The sequence below is a fragment of the Lucilia cuprina genome, chromosome 4, assembly GCF_022045245.1.
Source record: "Lucilia cuprina isolate Lc7/37 chromosome 4, ASM2204524v1, whole genome shotgun sequence".
In the NCBI taxonomy this organism is placed as follows: domain Eukaryota; kingdom Metazoa; phylum Arthropoda; class Insecta; order Diptera; family Calliphoridae; genus Lucilia; species Lucilia cuprina.
Genome location: NC_060952.1, coordinates 82,334,407 through 82,360,230, shown reverse-complemented (window position 1 = coordinate 82,360,230; position 25,824 = coordinate 82,334,407). Strand labels below are relative to the sequence as shown.

Here is a 25,824-nt window from a genome sequence, read left to right as displayed (position 1 = left end):
AAGGAATTTAAAGCCAATATTAAGTGAAGTTATAAATATTGCAGATAATCTAACAATGAAAACAAGCCTTACTTGTCAGCAAGTAAAGATGTTTGGTTGATTTTACAAAATTTTATCATAAAAAATATAATTTAGTTACAAACAATATTAAGTTTGTTTTATAAATTAAAAAAAAAGAACGAAACAAAAATATCACCCTCGGCAAAAAAAAATGGTTTTGCTAATGGTATTCCATATTGTTGTTGTTTTTGTTGTTTGTTAGTATATTACAAAATTTACATAATAATTTGAGGTTCTGGTACACTGGCAGCGATATTTTTATGTGGCAATACCTGACCACCATTTATATAGATTTCATCTTTGACAATAACATCTTCACCCAATACCGTAGTACCCTCTAAACGCACCCAACGTCCGACAATCGAACGCCAACCCACAATACAAGAATCTAACCAAGAATGTGACTTGACAATGGCACCTTTTAATATCGTTGAACGTTTAATACAAACACCATCTTCTATGATGACATCTGGACCGATTGTAACATTTGGACCAATGCGACAACCTTGACCAATTTTAGCACTAGGATCCACTATAACGTTGCCAACAACGCCTGGACCGGTGTAAAGATTCGTTGATTGTTTTTGTCGCAAAGACGAAAGATAGAGACACATGCCTGAAAAAAAAAAAAAAATAAATAAATGTTTGATCTAAAAGTATCATAAATTTAAATGTTTGTAGCTAATCTCTTTCTACAAATATTTATATTTTACTATCAGATGATAAAAACTAGCTGGCCATTGACTAATCATTCTGATATTCTAAAAAGCAAGGGAGGACTTTGCATTAGTTTTGAAATTAGCAAAAAGATTACATTTAAACCAATCGGACAATTCAGTCTAAACTTTAGACAATTCCTGTTAAATGAATCTAAACTTTAGACTCTAAAGTTCAGATTCATTTAACAGGATTACATCCAATAATAATATAAAAGCTTTTACGCTTAAATTAGCTTTTCAACGAAAATATAGCATAATCCACCAAAGAAAAGTACTTTTACTCTTGTCGTTCCCATGACAATTGGATCTCCGCTCCGGAACGACCCGATTCTCAATTGGCCAAAGATTGTCAACTCAGCAACAGCTGCATCAACCGAAAATTTTTCCCCCAGAAACATCCAGTTACAGCCAACCTGTTACAACAACAAAAACAACTCTTACTCTTTACAAGTTCCCAACCTCACGACTCTCTTATCGTGATGCGAGAGCTTATGTATATTCCGTAGTCATGGTTTCTCTAATGTAGGAGACAATTAACACTCAAGAGTATTTTTAGTTTGAGGCCTCAGAGGGTGGGACACACTAAGATCTTCTATGAGGTTTGTCTAACAGGGAGTTAAAGAATTGCGGAATGTATCACTAATCATTTAGTTACGACACTAAACTCTGGTGTAACACCCTAAATATGTGGGGACACATGAATTGGATATAAAGTTTTTTTCTGAAGTGTGTGCAATCTTCACTGTAGGTTCCAAAATTTTGTGGACTGTAATCTAAAAGGGTCTTACAGACTTCCGGGCAAATGTAGTGTTTTATCAGTCAGAGATCTTAGCAATCGGGAAAGTTATGGAACTAATTAAGAAACACATTAGAAGAGAGTCGAAGGTGACACTTTATGTTGACAGTCAGGCAACACTTAAAGCCTTGAAATGTCATGTAGTTTACTCCAGATTAGTAAGCAGATACAATGATGCTATCCGCAAGCTATCTGGGATGTATACAAACAGGTTGTGTTGGGTTCCAGGGTAATGAGATCGCAGATGTACTGGCCAGACAAGGGTCAGATCTAGACACTTATCGTGGAGTTAGGTCAGTGAAATACTTCCGGACAAATGTTGTATTTTTCCGGCAGAGATCTTAGCAATCCTAAAAGTTATGGAACTTCAGAAACACATATATTGTATGCAATCCTAGATATGTGAAATCATTTCCCAGAGCTTTAAAACACAAAAAGATAACACAAGAAGCATTTAGCTGAAAACTTTAAATAAATTAAAAGTTCTTGTGACTCACGCTAATCAATTTTTTAAGATAAGAAAAACAGAACACACGCACACACATACAAACCCAACAAAACATTAAAAAAAGATAGTTTTAAACATAAAAAATATGAAATTTGAAAAAAAATCACCTGTTAAAAAATCTTTAGGTTGGCCAATATCCATCCAGAAACCAGGCAACTCCATGACAAACAATTGCTGCTGTTCAGCCATAACGGGGAAAATTTCCTTTTCAATGGAAGTAGGTTTCACTTCAATGCGATCCAATACCGAGGGATTGAATATATAAATGCCAGCATTGATTTTATTACTAACAAACTCTTGAGGTTTCTCTATGAAACTCTTAATACAGCCTTGGTCATCATATAAAACAACACCATACTTTGAGGGTTCCTCTACTTTGGTCACCACTATGGTGCCCTCTTTGCCATGATTACGATGATACTGTTCTAACTGTTTGAAGGGAAAATCACAGATAACATCTGAGTTGAGTACATAGAAAGGTTCTGTGCTGGCATTTAGTATGTGTTTGGCTAAGGCCAAAGGTCCAGCCGTGCCCAAGGGTTCTGTTTCATGGCTAAATATAAGTTCAACGCCCAGTTTTTCAGCCTCGATTTTAAGTTCTTTTTCCATTTGTTCGGCGCGATAGGAGACAGCCAAAATTACCTTAAAATGTTAAAAAGATTTCCATTAAGAAGCTTAAAATGTTTTGCTACTCGGTGCATTGTTACCTGTGTGCAGCCAGCAGCCACTAAAGCTTCCAGCTGATGCAATAGAATGGGTTTGTTGGCAAACTCCACCAAAGGTTTTGGTGTACTCAATGTTAAGGGCCTTAAACGGGTGCCATAACCTCCCACTAGAATCAGGGCACGAGTGCCTTTTGTTACGGGCGGAGTAGAACCACACATTGTGTTATATTTTTCTTATTTTTTTTATCAATTTAAACAATAAGCGACACGTCAAAATTTATTTTTCTTTTACAGCACACCCGCATGAGAATTTTCTTGATAATTAATTGTTTTCAACTTGCTCAGCTCTTAATTAACTAACTGGCTTTCTGGCTAAATGGGATTTTTTACTTACTTCACTACTCCCAATTAATTATAAACTGATAAGAATGAAAAAAACTAAATTATTTTGTTTTTCTACCGGCAATTTACTCTTCTATTTATTTATGTACTTACTCTCTCTTCTTTTGTTGTTAATTTTTTTGTTATTTCTATAACTCCTCTTGCGCCACCTCCCTTCAAAGAAAAAAAAATTAAATACACTTGCAAAGTTGCTTTGTTGGTTTTACAACAAAAACAACACTATGAATAAGATTTCTTGAAAACACCAGATTTGAAAACGTCACGTAATTTTTTGTTTTCGTTACAATCAATTATTTATCATTGAGTTTTCTTTAATTTCTATTATTTCTTATTGTTTTAATAACGTTTTATATGAATTTATTAACTATTTTATTAAAAATTTTGTTACAATCTGTATATTTTCTAAATGATGAAATGCAGCGAAAAGAATTCTTGTGACAAGTGTGTGTAATTATTCTTTGTAAATAAAACACTTTTTTTCTGTTTGTTGTTGCTGTTTTTTCGATATTTTTTGTATTTACGATTACTCCATACGCATTTCGATAACTCAAAAAAAAACATATGGAGGTCCTAGCGACCTGCACTAGATAATTATTTGGCTGTCATACGACAAACTGCCATCACCAATTATATGATATATCAAATGTCAAATATTCATTAAATATTGAGTTCGATATCATTTAAAAAGTTAATTAGCTCTGCAAGAAGTAAATTAATTTCGATATATATTTTTTGTATTTACGATTACTCTACACGCATTTCGATAACTCGAAAAAAACATATGGAGGTTCTAGCGACCTGCACTAGATAATTATTTGGCTGTCATACGACAAACTGCCATCACCAATTATATGATATATCAAATGTCAAATATTCATTAAATATTGAGTTCGATATCATTTAAAAAGTTAATTAGTTCTGCACAAAGTAAATTAATAAAGTAGCATCACTTGAACAGCTGACAATTTTTTTAACTATAGTTTCTATAGAAAAATAAAATTAGTTTTCAAAGTTTGTTTTGAAAATTGTTTATGTCGCCATTTTTAAATTGTGTTTTGCTATTTGTTAAAATTTGTGAAAAGTTGAAAAAATGAATTAAAAGTGGTTTTAAAGTAGTTTAAAAGTGTAATAAATTTTATAATATATAATAATATAATTAAATCCTTAATATTTACAACTTAAAAGTAATATTTTATATTTAGGTTTTGTTCACTTTGTTGTTAAAGGAAATTTTCTTAAACTTTATTTTGACACATTGCTGGATTATTCCAAAAACAAAATACATGTGTTTGTTGTAGATGTTGTTGTACAACTTTATTAATTTACTTTGAAACAATATATTTGCTTCCAAAATCCCACGTTCTGATCTCTCGGATTTTATATATTTATTTAAAATCGTTGAAAATTTAAAAACTAAACGTAGTTGAAAACTTAGACGGCTTACATTCGATTTTAAGCCGCCGCCGACATATTTAGTGTCAGTTGCCGCCGCCGTTAATAATTGTTGGCGCATGACTCTGGCATGCAGACGAGTGTGAATTTGTGTCTGTCGTGAAAGATTTTCATTTTAGTAATTAAAGTGTTAAAAATTTATTAAATCGCCCAAAAACTATTAAAAAGTGTAGTGAAAAAGGTAAGTTATAAGAAATTAAAGAAATATTTGCAAAAAATTATAGAGAAAAACTATTTTTAAACGAAAATTTTTACATATGTATATCGAGTATATTTTTTTTTTTGGTATAACTACAAGACGACAGACATATTGGAAACGTTTTAAGAAAATTAATTAACACAGCTGTTTATTTGTTGCTAATTTTATAGAGCATTTTTAATAATATGAAAATTATTTTCAAAATATTATTTTATTTGGATGATTCCTTTGAATTTCATCACATTTTCGCCATATCATCTGTTTTAACAAAATGTCTTCTTGAAATTTTTTTTGTTGTTTTTTTCTGGTCTTTCGTATTGTTTTTTTTTTTGCTTTTCTATACCACAATAATTTTCCTGAGAAATACATAAATTATTTATCATATGTTTTGTGTTTAGTTTTTAGTTTCAATGTGGTTTTTTTATTATTAAATATTCAAGTGGTCATTTTATTTAATTTAATAAAATACAAATCTAATATTTTTTTCTATTTAGTGGAATTTTTTGTTATATTTTGTGGGTTTGGTTGTGTTATTATATTACCCTACATCTTTAGAATAGAGTGGGTATTATGGGTGTGTGCTAAAGTTTGTAACACCCATATATAATCGTCCAGTAACTTCTAATCGTTATAGAATCATTTCCAAAGTTTGCACGGCCATCATCTTTCCTTTCCACCATTTGCGTCTTGTTTGAAATCGTATTATATAGAATCTGAGCTTCCTATTAAAAGCTAGTTAACATTATTTTTCCATAAAATACTGCCCAATTACTGTAGGGTATAACAGAGTCAATACATTTTTTTCATTATTTCTTAGTTTGTTTTAGTTTTCATGTGCTGCAATTTAATTACAAGTGAAAATTAATGCAAAAAACCTTGAAGTGACGTACATACATACATACTATTTTCTTTAGCATACAAAAATAACAAAAACAAAACATTACTGGCTGGCTGATGCAGCAACAGCAGCAGCAAGTTAGTTATTATTGCTGCTGAACAGCAAGGTGAATAGATGGATACCAAAGTTATTCGTTTGGAATTAATTTATTTGTCAATTGGTGGGACATTTTGTTGGTTATTGTTTTCAAGTTGTTGTTGTATATTTCTCCACTTTGCTAGTGGGGGAGAATTTTTCTTCTAATAGAATAAATATAGTACTTAAATTGTTTCATTGTATGAGTTTGTTTGTTGAAAGAGAACAGCAAACAAAAAAACGTGGCGTAGATTTCTATTGATTTTTCTTTTCATTAGAATTTTGCGGAATGTGTTTAGTTGGAATACTAGTTGACTGTTAAACGAGTTATTGAATATAAATTAAGCTTAATAACTTAATAATTTCAGATAGTTATTGTTTTCTTTAAAAGATAGGGATTGAAAGGAGTTTATTTAGAGATAGTTGATTAAGTGAAAGTTAAAAATTAACTATGTAGAGATATATGTACTGTATGTATCCAATTAACATTATTTATTTTTAGTCTAATTTTGCTAGTTTAAGTAAGGAAAGTTTTTGTCCTCTAAGTTGCAAACCTATTATCTTTTTGGTTCATGTTGTCCTTCAATAAGAATACTAAAGAGAATAAACTGAAAAAAATAGAAGAGAGATGCTTGGCTGGTTGGTTAACGTGATAGTTCGCTGCACGCGAACTGTCAACTTGAGGCAAAGAGACTCCAAAACACTCCAACTGTCAGAAAAAGTATTGATAGTACATATTAGATCTAGCCTATAGCCATGAAAAATCTCAGGATATCATTAAGCTTAGACCATGATATCTCACTAAGGTTAGATATGAAGTAACTACCAAGGAAGCACTTTCTTATTACGCCCAGAGCATGGTATTTACAGAGAAGATGGTAGATCGTTTCCTCCTTTTTCCTGCCTTTGTAACAGCGACAGTGATAGTTAAAAGGAAGCCCAAGTCTACTTACATGTCTGCCTAACACCCATTGTCCTTTTATTACTGCAATAAACCTCAATATGTCCCGAATACTTCGGTTTAAAAGGTTTTTCTCATTGCATTGGAGGGCCACTACGAATTGGATCCTTTACATTTGTCTATATTATTACACCTATTTTCAACATTTTGAAGATTATTTTAGAAGAATGAATTTGAGGATACTGCTCTTGATGAAACCTAACGCTTTAGCTTTTGAAAGGGCGTTAGAAACATCAAAAGCACATTTCGTTCTGGCAAGCTCATCAGCCTGTTCATAACCCTGTTCATAGTCCCTATGCGCAGGGACCCAAACGAGGTTAATGCCAGACAGGCGACTCAGCCTTGACAGATCCTTCTTGCATTATCTAACTAATAGGAAAGTGATAGCATAATCCTGAACATTTTAAGAAAGATTGAAGAAAAATTTGACATTTATAGGAGTGAAGAGGCCTGTTTATCCCTTTCTCTCACTCATTTCATATCAAATTATAGCTAAAAACTATTCCCAAAATCACTCCTCGGAGAAGTACCTGTTGAAATCGTTTTGGCAACTTTGATATTGTACATTTCGACACAGCGCTTGTTCACAAAATATAAAATACGCAATCGTAATGTATTTTATAAAGGTTTGCTCCTTTTTTACGAATCCATTAGCGCATCAGTCTTTAAACCGGTTCAACCACAACTAAAACTTTATCCCAAAACGGAACTTTTCCATTTGAGAACGGACTTGAGATTGGTCTACAACATGCCCATTAATACTTCAATTAAAAACTCAGGTGTCAATTTTTGTACAAGTATGAGCCGGTCCATGTACAAGTACAAGGTCTAAAATCAATTGAAGAGGAGACAAACCTCATAAACATACTTGCAATTGCAGTGTTGTAAATTAAAAAAACTTTCTTCTATCCTTCACTTTCACCACCTTTCTTCTCTACTTTATCTCTTTCCAAAGAATGTAAAATGGTCTATGTATTAATAGGAATTAATGCCTGAGTGTTACTTCTCTCTAAAAAAATGGATCAGGATCCCTCTTTTATGAAACGATCTATTTGACAAAGGATGTACAAATTTTCAATTTTCAATGTCAACTGTTTTCAATAATTGCCCCTGAGATGGCAACAGCTCAGAGAAACTTCCCCGAAGCGTAAAAAGGCATACTAAATCAGTACTAATCTCCAATATATGCAAGCTTTTCCGATCTTTCACCAATTTTCGCATGAGTTCCATTACCATGATCATAAAGATCACTATACGGTATGACAGGCAACCATTAAAAGCTAAACTGACAATTCCCCAACATATACCGGCGTCCCATTACACGACCGTTAAGAAATACTGATCGGGTTCATATGCTTGTTTGTACACAGACCTGTTGGAAGAGAGAATTATACAACCCATTAGGAATAGGATAAATCAGTCCTTAAAATAACATTTTCTCCCCGCGATTTTGGTTATTAAACCTCCTTAACCAACTGATTAGCCAGGACAAGTCGAAGCCGAGAATACATTTGACATCACTAATTTACAGTCCCGGTAGACTAGAGGTACTGGTAGCACCTCTTTAACCCGGGATTGCAATAACACCAAGGTGGAGATTTCACCAAGGTAACATAGCCGCTGGGGGGTGATGATCCGATGGCGCTTTATTTAAAGCCGATGCGATTAATATTTGCTTTGAGGAATACGAACTAGTCGATCATTTAATGAACGGGTTGTTAGTGTATGTCAAAAACGTAATGTTTAAAAAGTTGTGGGGAAATTTAAATTAATTATAGTTTTAAGGTAAATTTAGTCAATGTTTCCTATATTTAGAATTCTATCAAAGTATAGAAGTGTTCTTGTCATGAAATATTTTCCCAGTTCAAATTTAGCTCATGATGTAACATTACATTCTAAACTTCTTTTCGTTTGTATAAAGGAAAACCAATTCAATCAGTTAGTGACCTTTTCCTTTATTGATTTTTTTTCATAGTTTTGTTTTCATTTACTTTCTAAAAGAAAATGCATAGTCATGTACAAAAAAAAAAAAAAAAAATTTTACAATATTTTCCTTTTAAAGAGAAATAACAAAAGAAGATTTCTAAAAAAAAGTATCAAAAAATACTAAATTAAGAACAAAATTCCGAAGCAATTTCCAAAAAATAAAGTAGTTTTTATAAAAACCCACAAACCATATTTTAATTTGGCCATTTTACTAAAAAAAAGTTCTTTGTCGTCTGGCTTTAAAAACTAAATAAACTAAATGTACAAGAAAAAGAACTACAAACACATTGCAATACAACTCTTTCTTTAGTTTTTTGTTTCTTCTTTCCTTTCTAGAGTATAAAAACCAACTTTAGTCAAGTTTATTTTTTTAGTTTTGTTTGTTTTTCTTCTTTTTTTTTTCTTTCTCCTCGTTTCATTTCCTTTTTCCTTATGCGATGCCATGATGTTTGGTGATGATGACGATAATATTGGGTTGATGATGTTTTCTATGTTGTTCATGCTGCGCCTGCTATTGCATGTTGAAACACGAATGCTTTCTTGTAGCTTTCTTTCCCTTAAAGTTAAACTTTATTAGACAACATGAAGTTTCGTGCTCTAATGCAAGATCCTGAATATATGAAAGAATTTCAAAATATTATTTTAACACTATCCAAATTAACTAAAGAATGTGTTATTGATATAACAACAGATAAAATGTATTTTATAGCCAATGAAGAATCTGGCACAACAGCACCTTTAGTTTGGGTGGAAATAGAGGCTGGCTTATATTTTCCTGAGTACGAATTAAAACTACAAGATGAAAGACATGCTCATATAATGCTGGCCATCTCACCGGCAAATTTAAGTCGTGCTCTAACACATTTACGTTCCAATGCTCGTACTTGTAAAATGAATTTAATAAATATACAATTCTCCTGTCTACGCATAGAAATTGAAATACCTTCACAAACCTCTAATAATAGCACCAAAACTGTACATGATGTACCGGTTAGTATTATACCACGCTCGGATTGGAGTTTCTATGAAGTACCACAAAAACCCAAATCGAAATTAATTTTAAATGTACCCTCGAATCGTTTAATGCGTGGTCTTATTGATAAAGTTAAAAATCTATCACCAACTATTATCTTTTATGCCACTTCCAATGGTGAAATGAATTTAGTGGCTGAAACTGAAATGGCAACAATAACTACACATTATAAACAACTGGAAATTAAGGAAATCGATCGAACTGCCTCTTCAGACTCCAGTGAACAAATTGAAGCTTCCTGTTCGGTGGATTGTAAGAAAGCTTCTCTTTTCTTTACTGCTCTACAAGTACCCACTTTAGAACTATCATGTGGCATAGATGATGATCGTCTCATACATATGGAAGTGGATGTGCGACAGGGTATTGCTATACATTCCATTTTGCCAGCAGTTTGTATTTAAATTTTTCATACTTTTTCTCTTCGTCTGACATTCAATTGGCATTTCCTATCAGTTATATATACTTTTATGGCTTTTTCATTCTCTGTCTGTTTGGAGACATTTATTTGTTTACTATTTTTTTATATATATATACATACCTACATACATACATACATATTTATCAATACCAATAAAGTGGAAAATATATTTAATATTATTTACCTAATTTGTTTATTTTTTCTCCATTTTTATAAGTTTCTAGGTACTAAGTCTATATCACACTAGATATTAGTAAAACGGCCTTAAATAGTAGATCAATATTAGGGTAAGTGTCATCTATTATAGTTTATAATCTATGTATACAATACGTTAACTTAGTTAGTAATGTTTCCTTAGAATATTCTCTTTGTTTAAATGTTACTTTTTTTACTTGCAAATTGTCTAATTGCGTATTTAAATTTTCGCACATCTAGTTGCTTATGACGGCACTAACAAATAATACATAGCAAAAAAAAGAACTTCCAAAGAAGCGAAAAAGAATTAGAATTTACTACATGGAAGTACAGAAAAAAGATCTAAAGAAGTGATGATTTTAACACAGTCTTGTCATTGGAGGGATGTTCTCTTTATTTGATTTCAAATTCACTACATTTGAAGTCATTCTTAGGAAGTAATAAAATAAATTACACGCAAAAAAAACTCTAAAATAAAATTGGTTTAATTCAAAAAATTTCAGTACAAAACAAGTGAAAGTGTTATATGCGACTGTGCTGAATCTCATATATCCACCATCAAACCTTAAAGCCTTAAAAGGAACGCTACCCTATTAAGGGTATATTACTCATCAAATTAACTAAAGAGGACCTTTTGTGACCGTTTTTCATAAAATTTTTTTAGACTATAATTCATACAAAACATCTTTACATAGATTATCACTTCCTGACACTTTCCGCATGGAAGCTATGGGGGCTATCCGAAAACGTTGACCGATATTGTCCATTTTCAATACCAAACAAACCTTACCTATAGAAAATCCTCTATCTCCATCCGTTCGGACAAACGGACATGGCTAGATCGTCTTAGAATTTAATAAGGACCCATAATATATATACTATTGTGGGTCTATAAGCAATATTTCGATGTGTTACAAATAGAATGACAAAATCAATACACCCTTTTTTGATTGTCGGTATAAAAATATGCATTCAATTTTAAACAAAATTGGATTCTTTTCGCTTCTTTGGAAGTCAATAAATATCACTTCAACAGAAATATCACTTTAATTAACTGACATTCGTCCAATCAAATAGTACCGACTAAGTGTTCTTATAAAAAGTCTTTAAGGAACTTCTAAAAAGGGTCTTTACAATTGAAATCCCTGTTCCAGTTGTAAAATCTGGTTTAGCCATCCTCATACCACTTTAATACTGCCTAGGTTATAGTTGAGATAGTCGACTCACTTGGGTCCATGTAGTGGTGCTGTTGCGATTTCCTGAAGCCTCGAAAACCCCATGAGACATTACATATGCTTGTTCAATACGAAGTCAAACCAATCTTAGGCATAAACAAACGTTTCTATACTCTACATTCGACGTCAAGAGACGCCAATATTCGTATATTAGGATATCGTATCCAATGCAGTCAAATATTTGATGGCAGTCAGAACTGTCATTACTGATTCGGATATTCAACAGGAATATCCGAATCAGCCTTTCCCGTTTAACCATCTTTTTTGGACTTTTAGTAAACAATGAGAAAAAGAATTTACCTCCCACGCCCTTTAATGACTTGAATCCATCAGTGTTGATATCGTCAGGAATTGGTATGGGAGAGCAGTAGACAATGTTAGCCGACGATAACTGAATAATTATCTCATCGAATTGCATCTGTAGTCGTATTTCTTGGTCGTATGTTGACCGAGATTCTCGAAAGCCGCCGTCAAATCTGGACACTCTGAGTATAACCCCCCCAATGGAAACAAAAACTGAGGAAAAGGCAGGTCTAAAGTGACTGTTCCAAGTTCGATTCTTGCTAACTATTTGATACGCAATCCTCATGAGCTTTAATATAGCATGAACATCTTTCAGTTGGATTCTTCTACTATCTAGCCAGAAGGATATACGCCTGACAGTCTGGGTGTTGTGGGTTCGATTCCATTCAGGGCTCTGGATTCTCTGAATTCTTAACACTACAACTGGCGTATGGTCAGGTCATGGTTACCCTGCTCGTTAGAATATAATTTGAATATAAATTACAATTATAAGTCATTTAAGATCACATTCTTTGCGCATTATCCTCGATTACTCATCGAGTCAATTGTACAACTTCCATAGATTCAATAATCGAGAAGTTGACATTATCTGCGATACATGACGAGGGGAATGTATGCTTTTAATTTTTGAGATTTAGATTTAACAAAGGCTGTGTATGTTGACATATTAAAAGTATCTAACCGGAAATCAAAAGTGCTAACAAAATCCCATAATTAAATTTCGGAAAATCCAGTTTTTTTTGTAGGTTACAACCATCCATTCTGCATATAGTTTAAAATAATATAATACATGCAAATTATAACCTCATTTAAAAATATTATTGTTCTTTGTTATTGTAAAACTAGGTATAGTTTGTCCTAATTTATGCCTACATAACTCGTTGTCGTCGTATAAGAAGCTTTGCATTACAATGTTATTTACTGTGGCCTCTTTTTCCTTTTGTCAACTCGAATATAAAACGAAATACAATGCTCTTACACTCGTTCATTGCGAAAAAAATGAGTGGTTGGTTCTATGTTTATGGTTATGAATTGGAGGTGGTGGTGTACTGTTGTTACAATAAAATTGCATTACATGAGACCTTCTCACTCGTGCTCTTTTCTTTCTCTTACAAATAACACTCCATTTTAACGAGTGCTAGTTTTTGAGTGATATTTTATTTGCAAAAAATGAGAGCAATATACGTTTTTTTTTTTTGCTAACTTTGCAATTTGTGGTGAATTTTTCTTTATAAACATGTGTTTGCTTTATTGTTATTTTTATTTTTTAATTCGGATTTTCTTGTGGTTTTTATTTATTTATTTTCTTATTTTCATTATTTTATAGCAATGTATGCAAAAAAAAAAAATGGAATTGAGCAAAAAAGTAATTATGATTTGTTTGCAGAAAACCAGAAATAAAACGAGTACCTATTATTTATTGTTTTTATCATCGACATTTATAAAACTAAGATATGCTCAATTTTCTACGAATTATTCAGATTCTCCTGGTTTCTCTCCACGCAAAAAAAATGTCATTTTGCATTTTTTGTGTTGTATATTAAATCTCAACTGAGTATTTATGCGATTTGCTCCTTGTATAGATACTTTACACTAAGGGAAAATTTGTTGAAGGCGAGTTGTTTTTAAAGGTATTTTATGATTTAATGAACGTTGATGGACAACTATACAGAACTAGAGCAAAACTAGAACATAACTGGAACAGAACTAGAACAGAACTAGAACTAGAACGGAACTTGAACAGAACTAGAACAGAACTAGAACAGAACTAGAACAGAACTAGAACAGAACTAGAACAGAACTAGAACAGAACTAGAACAGAACTAGAACAGAACTAGAACAGAACTAGAACAGAACTAGAACAGAACTAGAACAGAACTAGAACAGAACTAGAACAGAACTAGAACAGAACTAGAACAGAACTAGAACAGAACTAGAACAGAACTAGAACAGAACTAGAACAGAACTAGAACAGAACTAGAACAGAACTAGAACAGAACTAGAACACAACTAGAACACAACTAGAACAGAACTAGAATAGAACTAGAACACAACTAGAACACAACTAGAACACAACTAGAACACAACTAGAACACAACTAGAACAGAACTAGAATAGAACTAGAACACAACTAGAAAAGAACTAGAACAGAACTAGTACAGAACTAGAACAGAACTAGAACAGAACTAGAACAGAACTAGAACAGAACTAGAACAGAACTAGAACAGAACTAGAACAGAACTAGAACAGAACTAGAACAGAACTAGAACAGAACTAGAACAGAACTAGAACAGAACTAGAACAGAACTAGAACAGAACTAGAACAGAACTAGAACAGAACTAGAACAGAACTAGAACAGAACTAGAACAGAACTAGAACAGAACTAGAACAGAACTAGAACAGAACTGGAACAGAACTGGAGCAGAACTAGAACAGAACTAGAACAGAACTGGAACAGAACTGGAGCAGAACTAGAACAGAACTAGAACAGAACTAAAACAGAACTAGAACAGAACTAGAACAGAACTAGAACAGAACTAGAACAGAACTAGAACAGAACTAGAACAGAACTAGAATAGAACTAGAACAGAACTAGAACAGAACTAGAACAGAACTAGAACATAACTAGAACAGAACTAGAACAGAACTGGAACAGAACTAGAACAGAACTAGAACAGAACTTGAACAGAACTTGAACAGAACTAGAACAGAACTAGAACAGAACTAAAACAGAACTAGAACAGAACTAGAACAGAACTAGAACAGAACTAGAACAGAACTTGAACAGAACTTGAACAGAACTAGAACAGAACAGAACTAAAACAGAACTAGAACAGAACTAGAATAGAACTAGAACAGAACTAGAACAGAACTAGAGCAGAACTAGAACAGAACTAGAACAGAACTAGAACAGAACTAGAACAGAACTAGAACAGAACTAAAACAGAACTAGTACAGAACTAGAACAGAACTAGAACAGAACTAGAACAGAACTAGAATAGAACTAGAACAGAACTAGAACAGAACTAGAACAGAACTAGAACAGAACTAGAACAGAACTACAACAGAACTAGAACAGAACTAGAACAGAACTAGAACAGAACTAGAACAGAACTAGAACTAGAACAGAACTAGAACAGAACTGCAACATATCTAGAACAGAACTAGAACAGAACTAGAACAGAACTAGAACAGAACTAGAACTAGAACAGAACTAGAACAGAACTGGAACAGAACTAGAACAGAACTAGAACAGAACTTGAACAGAACTAGAACTAGAACAGAACTAGAACTGAACAAGGTTTTGGTAGAACATAATACATAATTTAGTTTCATTTAAAATGAGTTTCTTTAAAGTAATAACAGTTTAATTAAACATGTTTGATTTGAGTAGTTGCTAATGGAATTTTCATGTTTTGTATGCTTCAGTTTTTTTCTCGTACTCTAATTTTAAGAGCACAACAAATATTATATTAATAGTTTAATATTACAATTATTGCCATTAGTAAATTTTTGCACACTGTTGACGCTGCATGACAAATTAACGGACAGACATAAAGACCGACAGACAGACCGCTATGCAGCAGCAAGTCAGGCAGAGAAGGAAACATAAGGGAAGACATTGAATTTGCCTCTGGTTATACATTCTGTATGGTTCACCCTTAAAATATTGATATATTATGATATGGATTTTTGTTTTATTTTATTTATGCCTTTTCATTAGGAAAGACATAAAGGAACACAACGAAGCACTGTTTTTGTTGATGTTAAACAAACCTGTGTATGTCTGTCGTCGTCTGCAATATTGAAGACTCTCTAATGGAGAAGTCTGAGTTTTAACATTGTTTTTATTATATACATACATATTGCTATATATGTATGCGTTTTTTTCATTTATTCATTCGTCTGCCAGTTTAATGATTTTTGCCTTTTGTATTAAAATGTTTGAATGAGAGTGCGATGAGTTTAGTTTATTCGTTTTATTTTACACAGAGTTTGCACTTTCAATTCTTTCAACTTTTTATATTTTTTTGTTATACCCTTCACCTTTGTGAGAAGCGTATATATTAAGGGATTGACTTTCTGTTTGTAATTTCTGCAATATATAACATTTTTCGATTCTATAATGCGGAGTCGAATTAGTCATGTCCGTCTGTCTGAATGTTTCAATCAGATCCTATATATATCTCTAATAGAATCAATGAACATATTAAGTATCTTGATTAGTTTTTTTTCATTACTCCTGTTACAGAATTCAATTTCGATGGAAAGTGGAATTATCTTTCTTAATGTTCTTCTTCAAAAAAGAAAAATTACAACTTTTTAAGAATTAAATCACTTCACGTTTTCAACGTGACAAAGTTATAATTCCACTTAGATCGGTATGGAATTCTGTGACAGGTATGTATAGAAGCTAATTCAAAAAATTTCTTCCACGGAAAAGTTGAAAATTTTTTAGAATCGGTTCAAAATATTCTATAAATCTTAAGCAAATTTATATCCACCTTGAACATTCATACTTATACATTACTAAGTAACCATATGGGTACGAAATTCACGAATCATTCAGGATTTTTATACTCTACACCACTTTAGTGGGAAAGATGGGTATATTAGGTTTGTGCTAATGTTGAGTCAATTTAGCTATGTCCGTCCATACGTCCATGTAAACTTTGTAATCAAACTATAATGTCCCAGGGACGAAGCCTATTGCAAATGGTTAAGATCGGTCCAATATTTCATGTAGCCCCCATACAACTGAACCCCGAATAGGTCTTGTAAACCTTGTTATCAAACTACAGGTCGCAATTTTAAAGATAATTCAATAAAATTTTTCACATGATAACTTAATGAAGTTTGATACATATTCTTTTATTATTCCAGGGACAAAGCCTATTGAAAATGGTCTAGATCGGTCCAATATTTCACCTCTCCTCCATACAACCGAACTTGTAAACCTTGTAATCAAACTACAGGTCGCAATTTTAAAGATAATTCAATGAAATTTGGCACATGATAATTTAATGAAGTTTGGTACATAATCTTCTATTGTCCCAGAGACGAAGTCTATTGGAAATGGTTAAGATCCGTCTATTATTTCACCTATCCAACATGCAACTGAACCCCCGAATAGGGCTTGTAAACCTTGTAATCAAACTACAGGTTGCAATTTTAAAGATTCAATGAAATTTGGCACATGATCTTTTATGATAAACGTAGACGTAGCCTATTGAAAATGGTTAACATCGGCCCGTTATTTCACCGCCGAATAGGGCTTTTAAGTTCCTAATCATTTTTTATATTATTGTATCTCGACAAAAAGCTGTAAAACCAAGTTCCATACTGGCCTTAATGACCCTTATGAACTTCATAATTTTAGGGCCTTATTGGACCCTAGCTCTATAAGAAAAGCCCCATTCAAAATTTGAGGGGGCTTTGGTATATGATCTTCTATGATATCCTAGACGAAGCCTATTGAAAATGGTTAACATCGGTCCATTATTTCACCGCCGAATAGATCTTTTAAGTTCATAATTATTTTTGATATATTCATATCTCGACAAAAAGCTGCAAAACCAAGTTCCATACTAGCCTTGATGACCCTAATGAACTTCAGAATTTTAGGGCCTCATTGAACCTTAGCCCCTACAAAAAAGTCCCCTTCAAAATTTGAAGGGATATTTTTGGTACATGATCTTCTATGATATCGTAGATGAAGCCTATTGAAAATGGTTAACATCGATCCATTCTTTTACAGCCGAATAGGGCTTTTAAGTTCATAATTTTGTTTAATATACTCATTTCTTGACAAAAAGCCGCAAAACCAAGTTCCATACTAGCCTTGATGATCCTCATGAACTTTATAATTATAGGGACTCATTGGACCCTAACCCCTATAAAAAGCCCCCTTCAAATTTTGACTTGAATGTCCACAATTTTCTTCAGGTACAATTTAACTTAAATGCCTTATTATAAAAACTAAATCACATGTTATTTTGTAACAGGTATAAGATGTTTTTTGGTCGACCTCGCCTGACTATAATTTCTTACTTGTTTTCTGAAAGGTCATAAATCTATAATGATATCGGGATTCAATTCTGAACGATTAAATATTGTACGCGAAAGGTATCTTAAGTTTCGGCAAAGCCGAATATAACACTCCAACTCGTTTGTTTGTTTATTTATATTGTATTTTTATCGAGTTCTTTGTCTTTAGATGGAGTCATTCTCAGACATAGACTTGCATTAAAGGGAATTGTTAGTCTGTCTGTCTGTCTGTGTGTTTGTTTATTTTCTCGGTTACTGTAGATTTACTTTTTATAAAGTCTGACTTCCCCCCCCAAAAAAAAAGTTTGTTGTCATTTCTGTGTATTTCTCTTGGTGATTTCTGTTTTTATTTTTCATTTTCTTCATGAGTTGTTATTTTATGTTTGTTTATGTTGTTATTATTTTTCATGTTCTTCCTCCATTTTTCTGCTTCCTTGTGTGCAATAATAAAAAACCAAACAACTAGTAGTTGTTGGTATCCAAAACACTTTAGACATGGAGCAGAGATACATAATAAGTACGTTGAAAAATGTTCAATATTTTAGTTTTTTGATTTTATTAATCTTTTTTGTTTTTTTGCTCAAACTTTAAACTTGTTTCTCTTGTTTTGTCTGTAGGTTTTCTTTTTTTTCTGATTTTATTTCATGCCTTTTTTTATTTAACTTTTCGTGTTTTGAGTGTGTTTTCAATTTGTTTTATTTGTTATTTATTTTCGTATTTTGTTTTGATGTTGATTTTTCACTTTGTTTCTATTTCACAGTGGTTGAATTGTTAAAAATGAAGTTTCTTTCGTTTTGAATTTTTTTACTTTTTTTTGGAAAAATCATTAAAGCTGAACTGTTATTTAAATATGATGATTGTAATGTACATGAACAACAACAGCAACAAAAAAATCAGCCACTGAACAAATAATAATAATAATAGCACCACCACGATGACTTCCACGACTTGCCATGTGGACTCGTTTATTGTTACCATTAATGTTGTGTGAAAGTTCCCCCTGTTATCAAAGAAAATTTGTATCTACATACATATTTACGTACGTATTTGAACACATAATGTACATATGTTCAAAAGAGTGGGGAGACTGTATAGATAACAGACAAATAGAGAGTAATTATTCAAATTCCTTGAAATAGATCATTTCTAGGGTTATATTTTAGTATTATAGGTAATAGTTTTATCAGTTTCCGGCGGCCATATTGGTTTGGGCAAACTTTTCATTGTTATGACGAAGTATACGACAAGCTGCGAATCATAGTTGTCATGAGTTTAAAAGATCAAATTTAGGTATTCCAGTTTGTTATATTCAATCGAATGACTGATCGTCCGAAAATCATCGGCTTAACTCGTACTGCTGGACATACGACAAAGTGTAAATGCCTACGAAAAAGGCAGTGATTTCCATTAACGTCTAACCATCTCTATTCGCTCTATTTCGTCACGAATGTACTCTTTGTAAACGAGGTTGAAGACAATCTTCATTGTAGTGTCCCCTTTGCAAGTGAGAGAATGGTTACTTAAAAAAACAAACTTAAGCTTTTTGCTGTCTCTTCGTAATCTATGGAGTGACGATTAAATTCCTCGTACCACAAGCACTTGTTAAAATCGAAAGTCACCTGGACGCTCGGTATCTAGGGGTTACCTTAAATGGTAGGTTAAATAGGTAGTTCGGGATTGTCCGTGCGATCTCCTGGTCATGGAGAACATTAAGAGTTCCACAAAACTTGTTTCTCGGAACTCGATTTATGTTAAATAATATAAAAGGACCAAAGTCTCAAAGATAATGGCCTTTGTTCCAAGTGTTGTTGCAATAGTTTTATTCAAAGTAAACGTGTAGAAACCAATTCATATTAAGTTCGTGAGATGGCAATTTTTCCACAAAATTGTTCTGAATCTGACGAATCATGACCATTATTGTTCAGTCGTTAAAGTCTAACCATTATGATAAGACAAACGAATGAGTAAAAAGTTCGAGTGAAAAAAACTCGTCATATTGAACGAACACATTAGTAATTCGTGAAAGTGAGCAAAGAAACTGCCTATAGCTCACTAGGCATGTTCATTGCATGGTAACGCACAGCCAGATCGAACTAGAATATAGGAGCATAACTTTCACTTGATATGTTATTCTCATGTTAACGGAAGGCTAGATCGAACTAGAACATAGAAGCTTAAAGTTAATAGAATAAACTAAAATTTTTATCGACGTTATCCTTGAACCAAATAACAAATTTTTCACAAAAAATTTTTAATTCTTGCAAATCTTCATTAGTTGTGGATATCTAAGACCTCCACAAAACGTTTTTTCGGAACTTAATTTCCGTTGAATTAATATAAAAGAACCAAGGGCTCATATGTTCCAAGTGTTCTGGGAATAGTCGTTTTCAAAGTAACCGCATAGAGGTTGAAACCAATCCATATTAAGTTCGCGAGATTGCAATATTTCTACAAAATGTTCTGAATCTGAAGTTGCTGAAGTCTAAACACTATGACAAGTTATACGAATGTATGAACTTGTAGAAGAATGTCAGATTGAACTATAACATAGTAGCTGAAAGATATTGGATCGAGAGCAGTTTTTCGCCTGAAAATGTGCAGAGCATCTGCGGTTAGTCCTTTCTTCGCTATACTGACTTTCATTTGGGTGTATTTTTCGTCTAAACATGGCAAAGGAATGCCAGGTATCGTTCAGTATCGTTCCTTTATCTTGAGGCTACTATTTTGGGTGTTGTACGCGGATAAGTTTAAACAACGAAGAATTTGCTCTTGCGCCCAAATTATACCAGAACATAATTTTATTCATGAGGATCGAGAGTAGATTATTTTCTGTGCAAACTACTTTTGAACATGTTACCGCACCTGTACAACATCTAACAGGAGAGCTGAAATATATTGAAGTTTGTTTCTTTATACTATTCGGAGTTTTTGAAAAAGCTCAACAATTTTGGTCACTTAGTGACATATGGATATGAAAGGACTGTGAGATCGATTGGGAAACATATACGTTAAAGTGTGCAGAGTATCTATAGCATATTTTTCGCTATAGAGTTTCCAATTTTGCACACATTTTTCCATGATCTTAAGATAACTGAGATTCGTGACCTTAAGTGCTGGGTTCTATAAGCAATCGACCTGTGTTAATGGTATGACAGATCGAAAATGTGTAGAATATTCAGGACAAAGTACTCGAGCTACTCTCTTTGTTAGAACACACACATTTAAAGAGTTTAGAGTCGGCTTCACACGAGCACACAAGTACAGAATATTCCGGACAAAGCACTTAGGCTACTCTCTTTAATAGCTCACACATCATCAAAGAGTTTGAAGCCGACTTCACACGAGCACACAAGTAATATGATCTGTAAAAATTTTGTGTAGAAGAGTACGGATGGGATCGTCTAAACACAATATGTAATGAAACCAACACACATTGAGAGAGAATACGGATGGCAAATTTGACAGTCGTATGGCTCTCTTCATTTTTTTAAAAGGATTTATGTAAACACATACAAAAAAAGTGAATTATCTGTTTCCATCTTACTTTACTATTGTTTTGCATCAATCGTGAAAACACAAAAAAGAATCAAACGACTTTTATTCTCTTTTTTATTATACGAACATAAAGTGTGATCGTGTGAAGTGCCCTTTGTCTTTATTTATTCGTTTAAAGACTAACATGGAAAATATGCAGAATATTATGGATAAAGAAAGCGGATAACTTTGTTTTTCGCTTCAGAGCATCGCACACTTATAAGAGCTATTGAGCTATTTAATACCCTTAAAGGAATAAGAGATCAAAAATACATATGATATACCGAACAACGCGAAGTCAATTCAATGTAGTTTCTATAATATTTGGTACCAAGACCAGGGTTCGATTAGTAATCGATCTATGTTAATGGTATGACAGATTGAAAATGTGTAGAATATTTCGGTCACTCAGACGACTCCTTAAGTAAACTTACACATCTTCAAAGAGTTTAGAAGAATGTTAGTCTTTACTTATTCGTTTAAAGACTAAAATGAAAATATTATGCAAAATATCCTGGATAAAGAAAACGGATAACTCAGTTTGTTTCTGCAACATATTGTCCCCTTAAAAGGAAAGAAAGATCAACAATACACATGTTATACATGTTATCAGAAATATATATGAGTTTGGAAGAATATCAGTCTCTACTTCTTTGGAAAAGACACATCAGATCTTTACTCAGTTAGTTAGTTTAAATACACTAAATCCGAAGAAATACACCTAGGCCTCTATCGGGCCTGTTGAACACACCCAGCAGTTCGACAAAGAGTCAATGCATACGAAAAAGACAGTAATTTCCACTAATAGTTAAACACCTTGATGATTGTAATTCGTAAGTTTTGGGTCATTCGTCACGAATGTACCCTTTGTAATCGATAATGAAGACAGTCGTCACTTTAGTGTCCTTTTTGTAAACGGGAGCGGAGACAGTCGTCTCTTTACTGTCCTCAAAATACCTAGAGATTATACTCTTAAAAGGTGTTTTTTTATTGTACTTCCGAAAGTAGTTATTTTACCCATCTTTTGGAGAAATGATTATTACTTTCTACTAATATGCCACCATCTGGTCGACTCAAATTTATATCTTTCGGGTCAATTGTCACATTATTGTTCCATGGTATTCTAGATAGTAGACACTTGAAATTTTTAAATTTTATTTCCATTAATATCTTACCACCTGGCAGACTCCAATTCGTATGTTTTTGGTCTTTCGTCACAAATAAACTCTTTGTAAACGAGAATGAAGACAGTCGTCACTTTATTGTCCCCTTTGTAAGCGACAGCAGAGGCAATCGTCTTTCGACTGTCTCTTTGTAGGGTGTAGAGTGACGATTGACTTCCTCGCAGGACAAGCCACCTGACTACCCAGGTGACCATGTTGGTCACCTCGGTAGTCAGGTGGCTAGGGGCCACCACAAGTGGTAGGTTAAATGGTCAGTTCGGGACTGTACCGTCGAACTGCTGTGCACCTTAACCAGTGCCTCAGGTGGGAATCGCACCTACCACCTACGATCTACCAGACTAGAACACTAACCTACCTCAGGACACTGAACTGATCTTTACTATTCACGATAAAGTGCTACAGAGCTCTAAGGACGAATTTTAGAGGAATTTAGTTCTTATTTAATTTCGTTTTGGGGCTTTTCGATGATGTTTATCTATATCAGTTAAACGTTATCAACAGAATCCTTTAATGTTTAAATAACCCTGTTGATCATTCAAATAAAGATCAGTTGATCTATTTTTATATAATTCCAGCTGCATTATGATCTTCTTGTAATTGTTCATAGTTTCAATTAATGGTTAAATGCGACAGATTCTGTTATATATAAACTGATTTATGAACCAAGGAAATCTTTCATATTTTCTAAAAAGGTGTTCAAGAAAATAATTTCATTAAAAAAAATTTTGAAGAACATTTTTTTACAAATATCCTTTATATAAAAATTTAAGATAATACCTATGACTCTGTATATAACTAAAAATATAAAAAAATCTTTTTTTTCATACGAATATGTATTTGAATTACAAACATTGCAAAATCGATTTAAATGACACACTTACGACGATCGAACAAAAATTACATGCGACGTAAATAATGTTCATAAACAACGTTTAAGGCTTTAGGAGCTAAACCTGTCAGTTCCACCTTATTTTTATTTATTTATAATTTAGACACAATATTTTTTTGTTGTTGTTTTTTTCGTAAAAAAAACATTGAGTATAAGAAATGTTTGTCTTAACCATAAACTAGTTCTTGTATATTTCATTAATGCTCCTCCAAGTTAGTGTTGTTACTGTTGTTTTTTTTTTTGTAGATTTATACGTAAGTTGTTTTTGTAGTTTTTATGCATGTGTGAACTTTATATATTATATACAGTTGATACATGTGTACATATATACATATTTTATAAGGTTGACTTAAGGTATGTAGTATATAATAAAACTGCATATTATTATACACACAAGTATTGTATACATATATACAAAACACTTTAATATACATATGTATGTTCGCATGTCTGTGTGTATAACAAGTATGTATATACATATGCATGCTTAAGTAATGTACATATTTATAAAGATGTGTATGTAGATGCACATGACATACATACAAAAAACCATTGAAAATTAAAAAAAAAATCTATATACAACAACCTACATGCGAACAACAACAACAACTGAATATCACCAATTCATATATAGAAACAGTGTGAACGATATTTGTAGTATCAAGTAATAAAGACATCTGGAGTGCTTCGTTATAGCTATGTTATCTTAAGTATGATATCATTAGGTTTAACCTATTCCTGAGTCAAGTATTAAAGACCTCTGGGCCTTAGTATGTTGTGTATAAAAGTCTTGATCGAGAAAGTTAAAGAGATAACTCAGTTTTTTAGACCCATAAATGTTATCATTCCTCCAAAGTTATTTAAGATAAGGATGGTAGTTTCAGAGAAGGAAAGAAAACTTCCCCTTTTTACTTTCCAAATGGCAGTCTAAGCTCAATATTTTGGACATAATTTCTTAAAATTTTTCAATGATTGAGAAAGTGTGTCAGCGTCCTATATAATTGTACTCTTAGTCCTTCTATCCAGTTCGAATATCTAGCATCTAACCAACCTTGCACTTGCACCCTCGGAGAAGGATTTTGGATGTAATTTCAACAAAGGCTAGTCAATTATTGAGAGTGTGTTTTCAACTCCTTAATAGTTGTGCTAATAGTCCTTTGTGGCCAGTACGAATAACAAGCAACTAACTAATCTCGCACTTGCAAGCACGGAAAATACTTCTCGTTCTCCATTCGTTTGATTAGTTAGTTAGTTTGAATTCAGTACGAATACCTAGCATCCAATAAACTCTTTAAACTCCTCTACTTGCACCCTCGGAGAATAATTTTTGATGTAATTTCGACAAAGGCTAGTCAACGATTGGGAATGTGTTTTGACCTCCTCAATAGTTGTCCTTTGCGTCCCGTCCGAATAACAAGCATCTAACTAATTTCGCACTTGCAAGCACGGAGATTACTTCTCGTTATTCCTTTTGTTTGGTTAGTTAGTCAGTTTGAAACCAAGATGTATATACATCAAATCCGAAGAAATACACCTAGGCATCTAACGAGATGGGAATCGAACCTCTCACTTCCGGTCTGCCAAACTATAGCGCTAACCAACCAGATGTCACTTTTGTTTGGTTACCCCTTTCAAATACGACCTAATTGGTTACCCCGTCTGATTTTTTGGCATTTACTTTTCCGCGCTTTTAAATTCGCCCTTATTGCCTTAAAAATTAAAACTTCTGGACGTAATTCCTTAACATTGTCCAATTCATGTTCAAATGTTTGTTATATATAGTAGAGGAAGGGTCTCCAGGCTTTTTGGATCCAATTTCAGCTTTCCACGACTGAGAAAGTGTTTAGCCTTCATTGCCTCAAAAATTAAGTGTTCTATAAGTAATTTCTTAATATTTTCCAATCCATCTTCAAATGTCTGTTATATATAGCAGAGCAAAGATATTAAGGATTTTTGGATCTAATTTCGGCTTGTCCACGACTTAGAAAGTGTTTTATCGTTCGATATAGTTTTGCCCAAAGCCCTAAGTGTCCAGTCTAAACACCTATCAACTTACAGCGCCTTGAAGACATTACGTTCAACTTTTTCGATTACTCGATACCCATTTCCCTGGGTTTCGAGTCTGAATACCTACCACCTAACCTTTTAGGTTACCTCGTAAGATTTGTTTTGGATACTCTTACTTACGGCATTCCGACTTTCGCATGGAAGCTAGTGTTGTAATCTGTATATCCAAGATTTTTAGGTTTCCTTATGCCTCTTA

At 33.0% G+C, this 25,824-nt stretch overlaps 3 protein-coding genes across 7 annotated transcripts in view; 2 read left to right on the top strand and 1 right to left on the bottom strand.

Moving 5' to 3' along the window:
• Positions 1 to 221: 221 nt before the first annotated feature.
• On the bottom strand, positions 222 to 3,614 carry LOC111681829 (mannose-1-phosphate guanyltransferase beta). Of its 2 annotated transcripts, XM_023443726.2 has the most exons (5): positions 3,539 to 3,614; positions 3,244 to 3,303; positions 2,791 to 3,167; positions 2,191 to 2,725; positions 222 to 676 (listed from the first exon to the last, which is right to left on the bottom strand). In XM_023443726.2, exons 3-5 carry the CDS (start codon positions 2,965 to 2,967, stop codon positions 276 to 278), a joined length of 1,113 nt encoding a protein of 370 aa, XP_023299494.2. In that variant the 5' UTR covers positions 2,968 to 3,167; positions 3,244 to 3,303; positions 3,539 to 3,614; the 3' UTR covers positions 222 to 275. The 2 variants fall into 2 exon arrangements, with proteins under 2 accessions (XP_023299494.2, XP_046805351.1); XM_046949395.1 differs by lacking the exon at positions 3,539 to 3,614 and having other exon boundaries at positions 2,791 to 3,186; positions 3,244 to 3,511.
• Positions 3,615 to 4,653: 1,039 nt separating this feature from the next.
• Positions 4,654 to 10,355, top strand: LOC111681830 (checkpoint protein HUS1). Its single transcript, XM_023443729.2, has 2 exons — positions 4,654 to 4,783; positions 9,268 to 10,355. The coding sequence occupies exon 2, from the start codon at positions 9,304 to 9,306 to the stop codon at positions 10,153 to 10,155; it is 852 nt and encodes a 283-aa protein (XP_023299497.2). The 5' UTR covers positions 4,654 to 4,783; positions 9,268 to 9,303; the 3' UTR covers positions 10,156 to 10,355.
• The window catches only part of LOC111680208 (E3 ubiquitin-protein ligase TRIP12), a 70,196-nt gene continuing 49,025 nt past the window's right edge, over positions 4,654 to 25,824 (top strand). For all 4 annotated transcript variants that reach the window (XM_046948985.1, XM_046948984.1, XM_046948983.1 and 1 more), the window contains exon 1: positions 4,654 to 4,783. The gene's annotated coding sequence lies outside the window, so the exon portion shown is untranslated. The remainder of the gene's footprint in view (positions 4,784 to 25,824) is intronic.

What these genes read in the sequence shown, in the direction of transcription:
- LOC111681829 (XM_023443726.2), bottom strand. Translation starts at nt 2,967, where the DNA reads ATGTGTGGTTCTACTCCGCCCGTAACAAAAGGCACTCGTGCCCTGATT. An exon ending in TGGCTGCTGGCTGCACACAG is followed by an intron (nt 2,726 to 2,790) that starts GTAACAATGCAC and finishes TAACATTTTAAG; the next exon opens with GTAATTTTGGCTGTCTCCTA. An exon ending in ACCTAAAGATTTTTTAACAG is followed by an intron (nt 677 to 2,190) that starts GTGATTTTTTTT and finishes TTTTTTTTTCAG; the next exon opens with GCATGTGTCTCTATCTTTCG.
- LOC111681830 (XM_023443729.2), top strand. Translation starts at nt 9,304, where the DNA reads ATGAAGTTTCGTGCTCTAATGCAAGATCCTGAATATATGAAAGAATTT.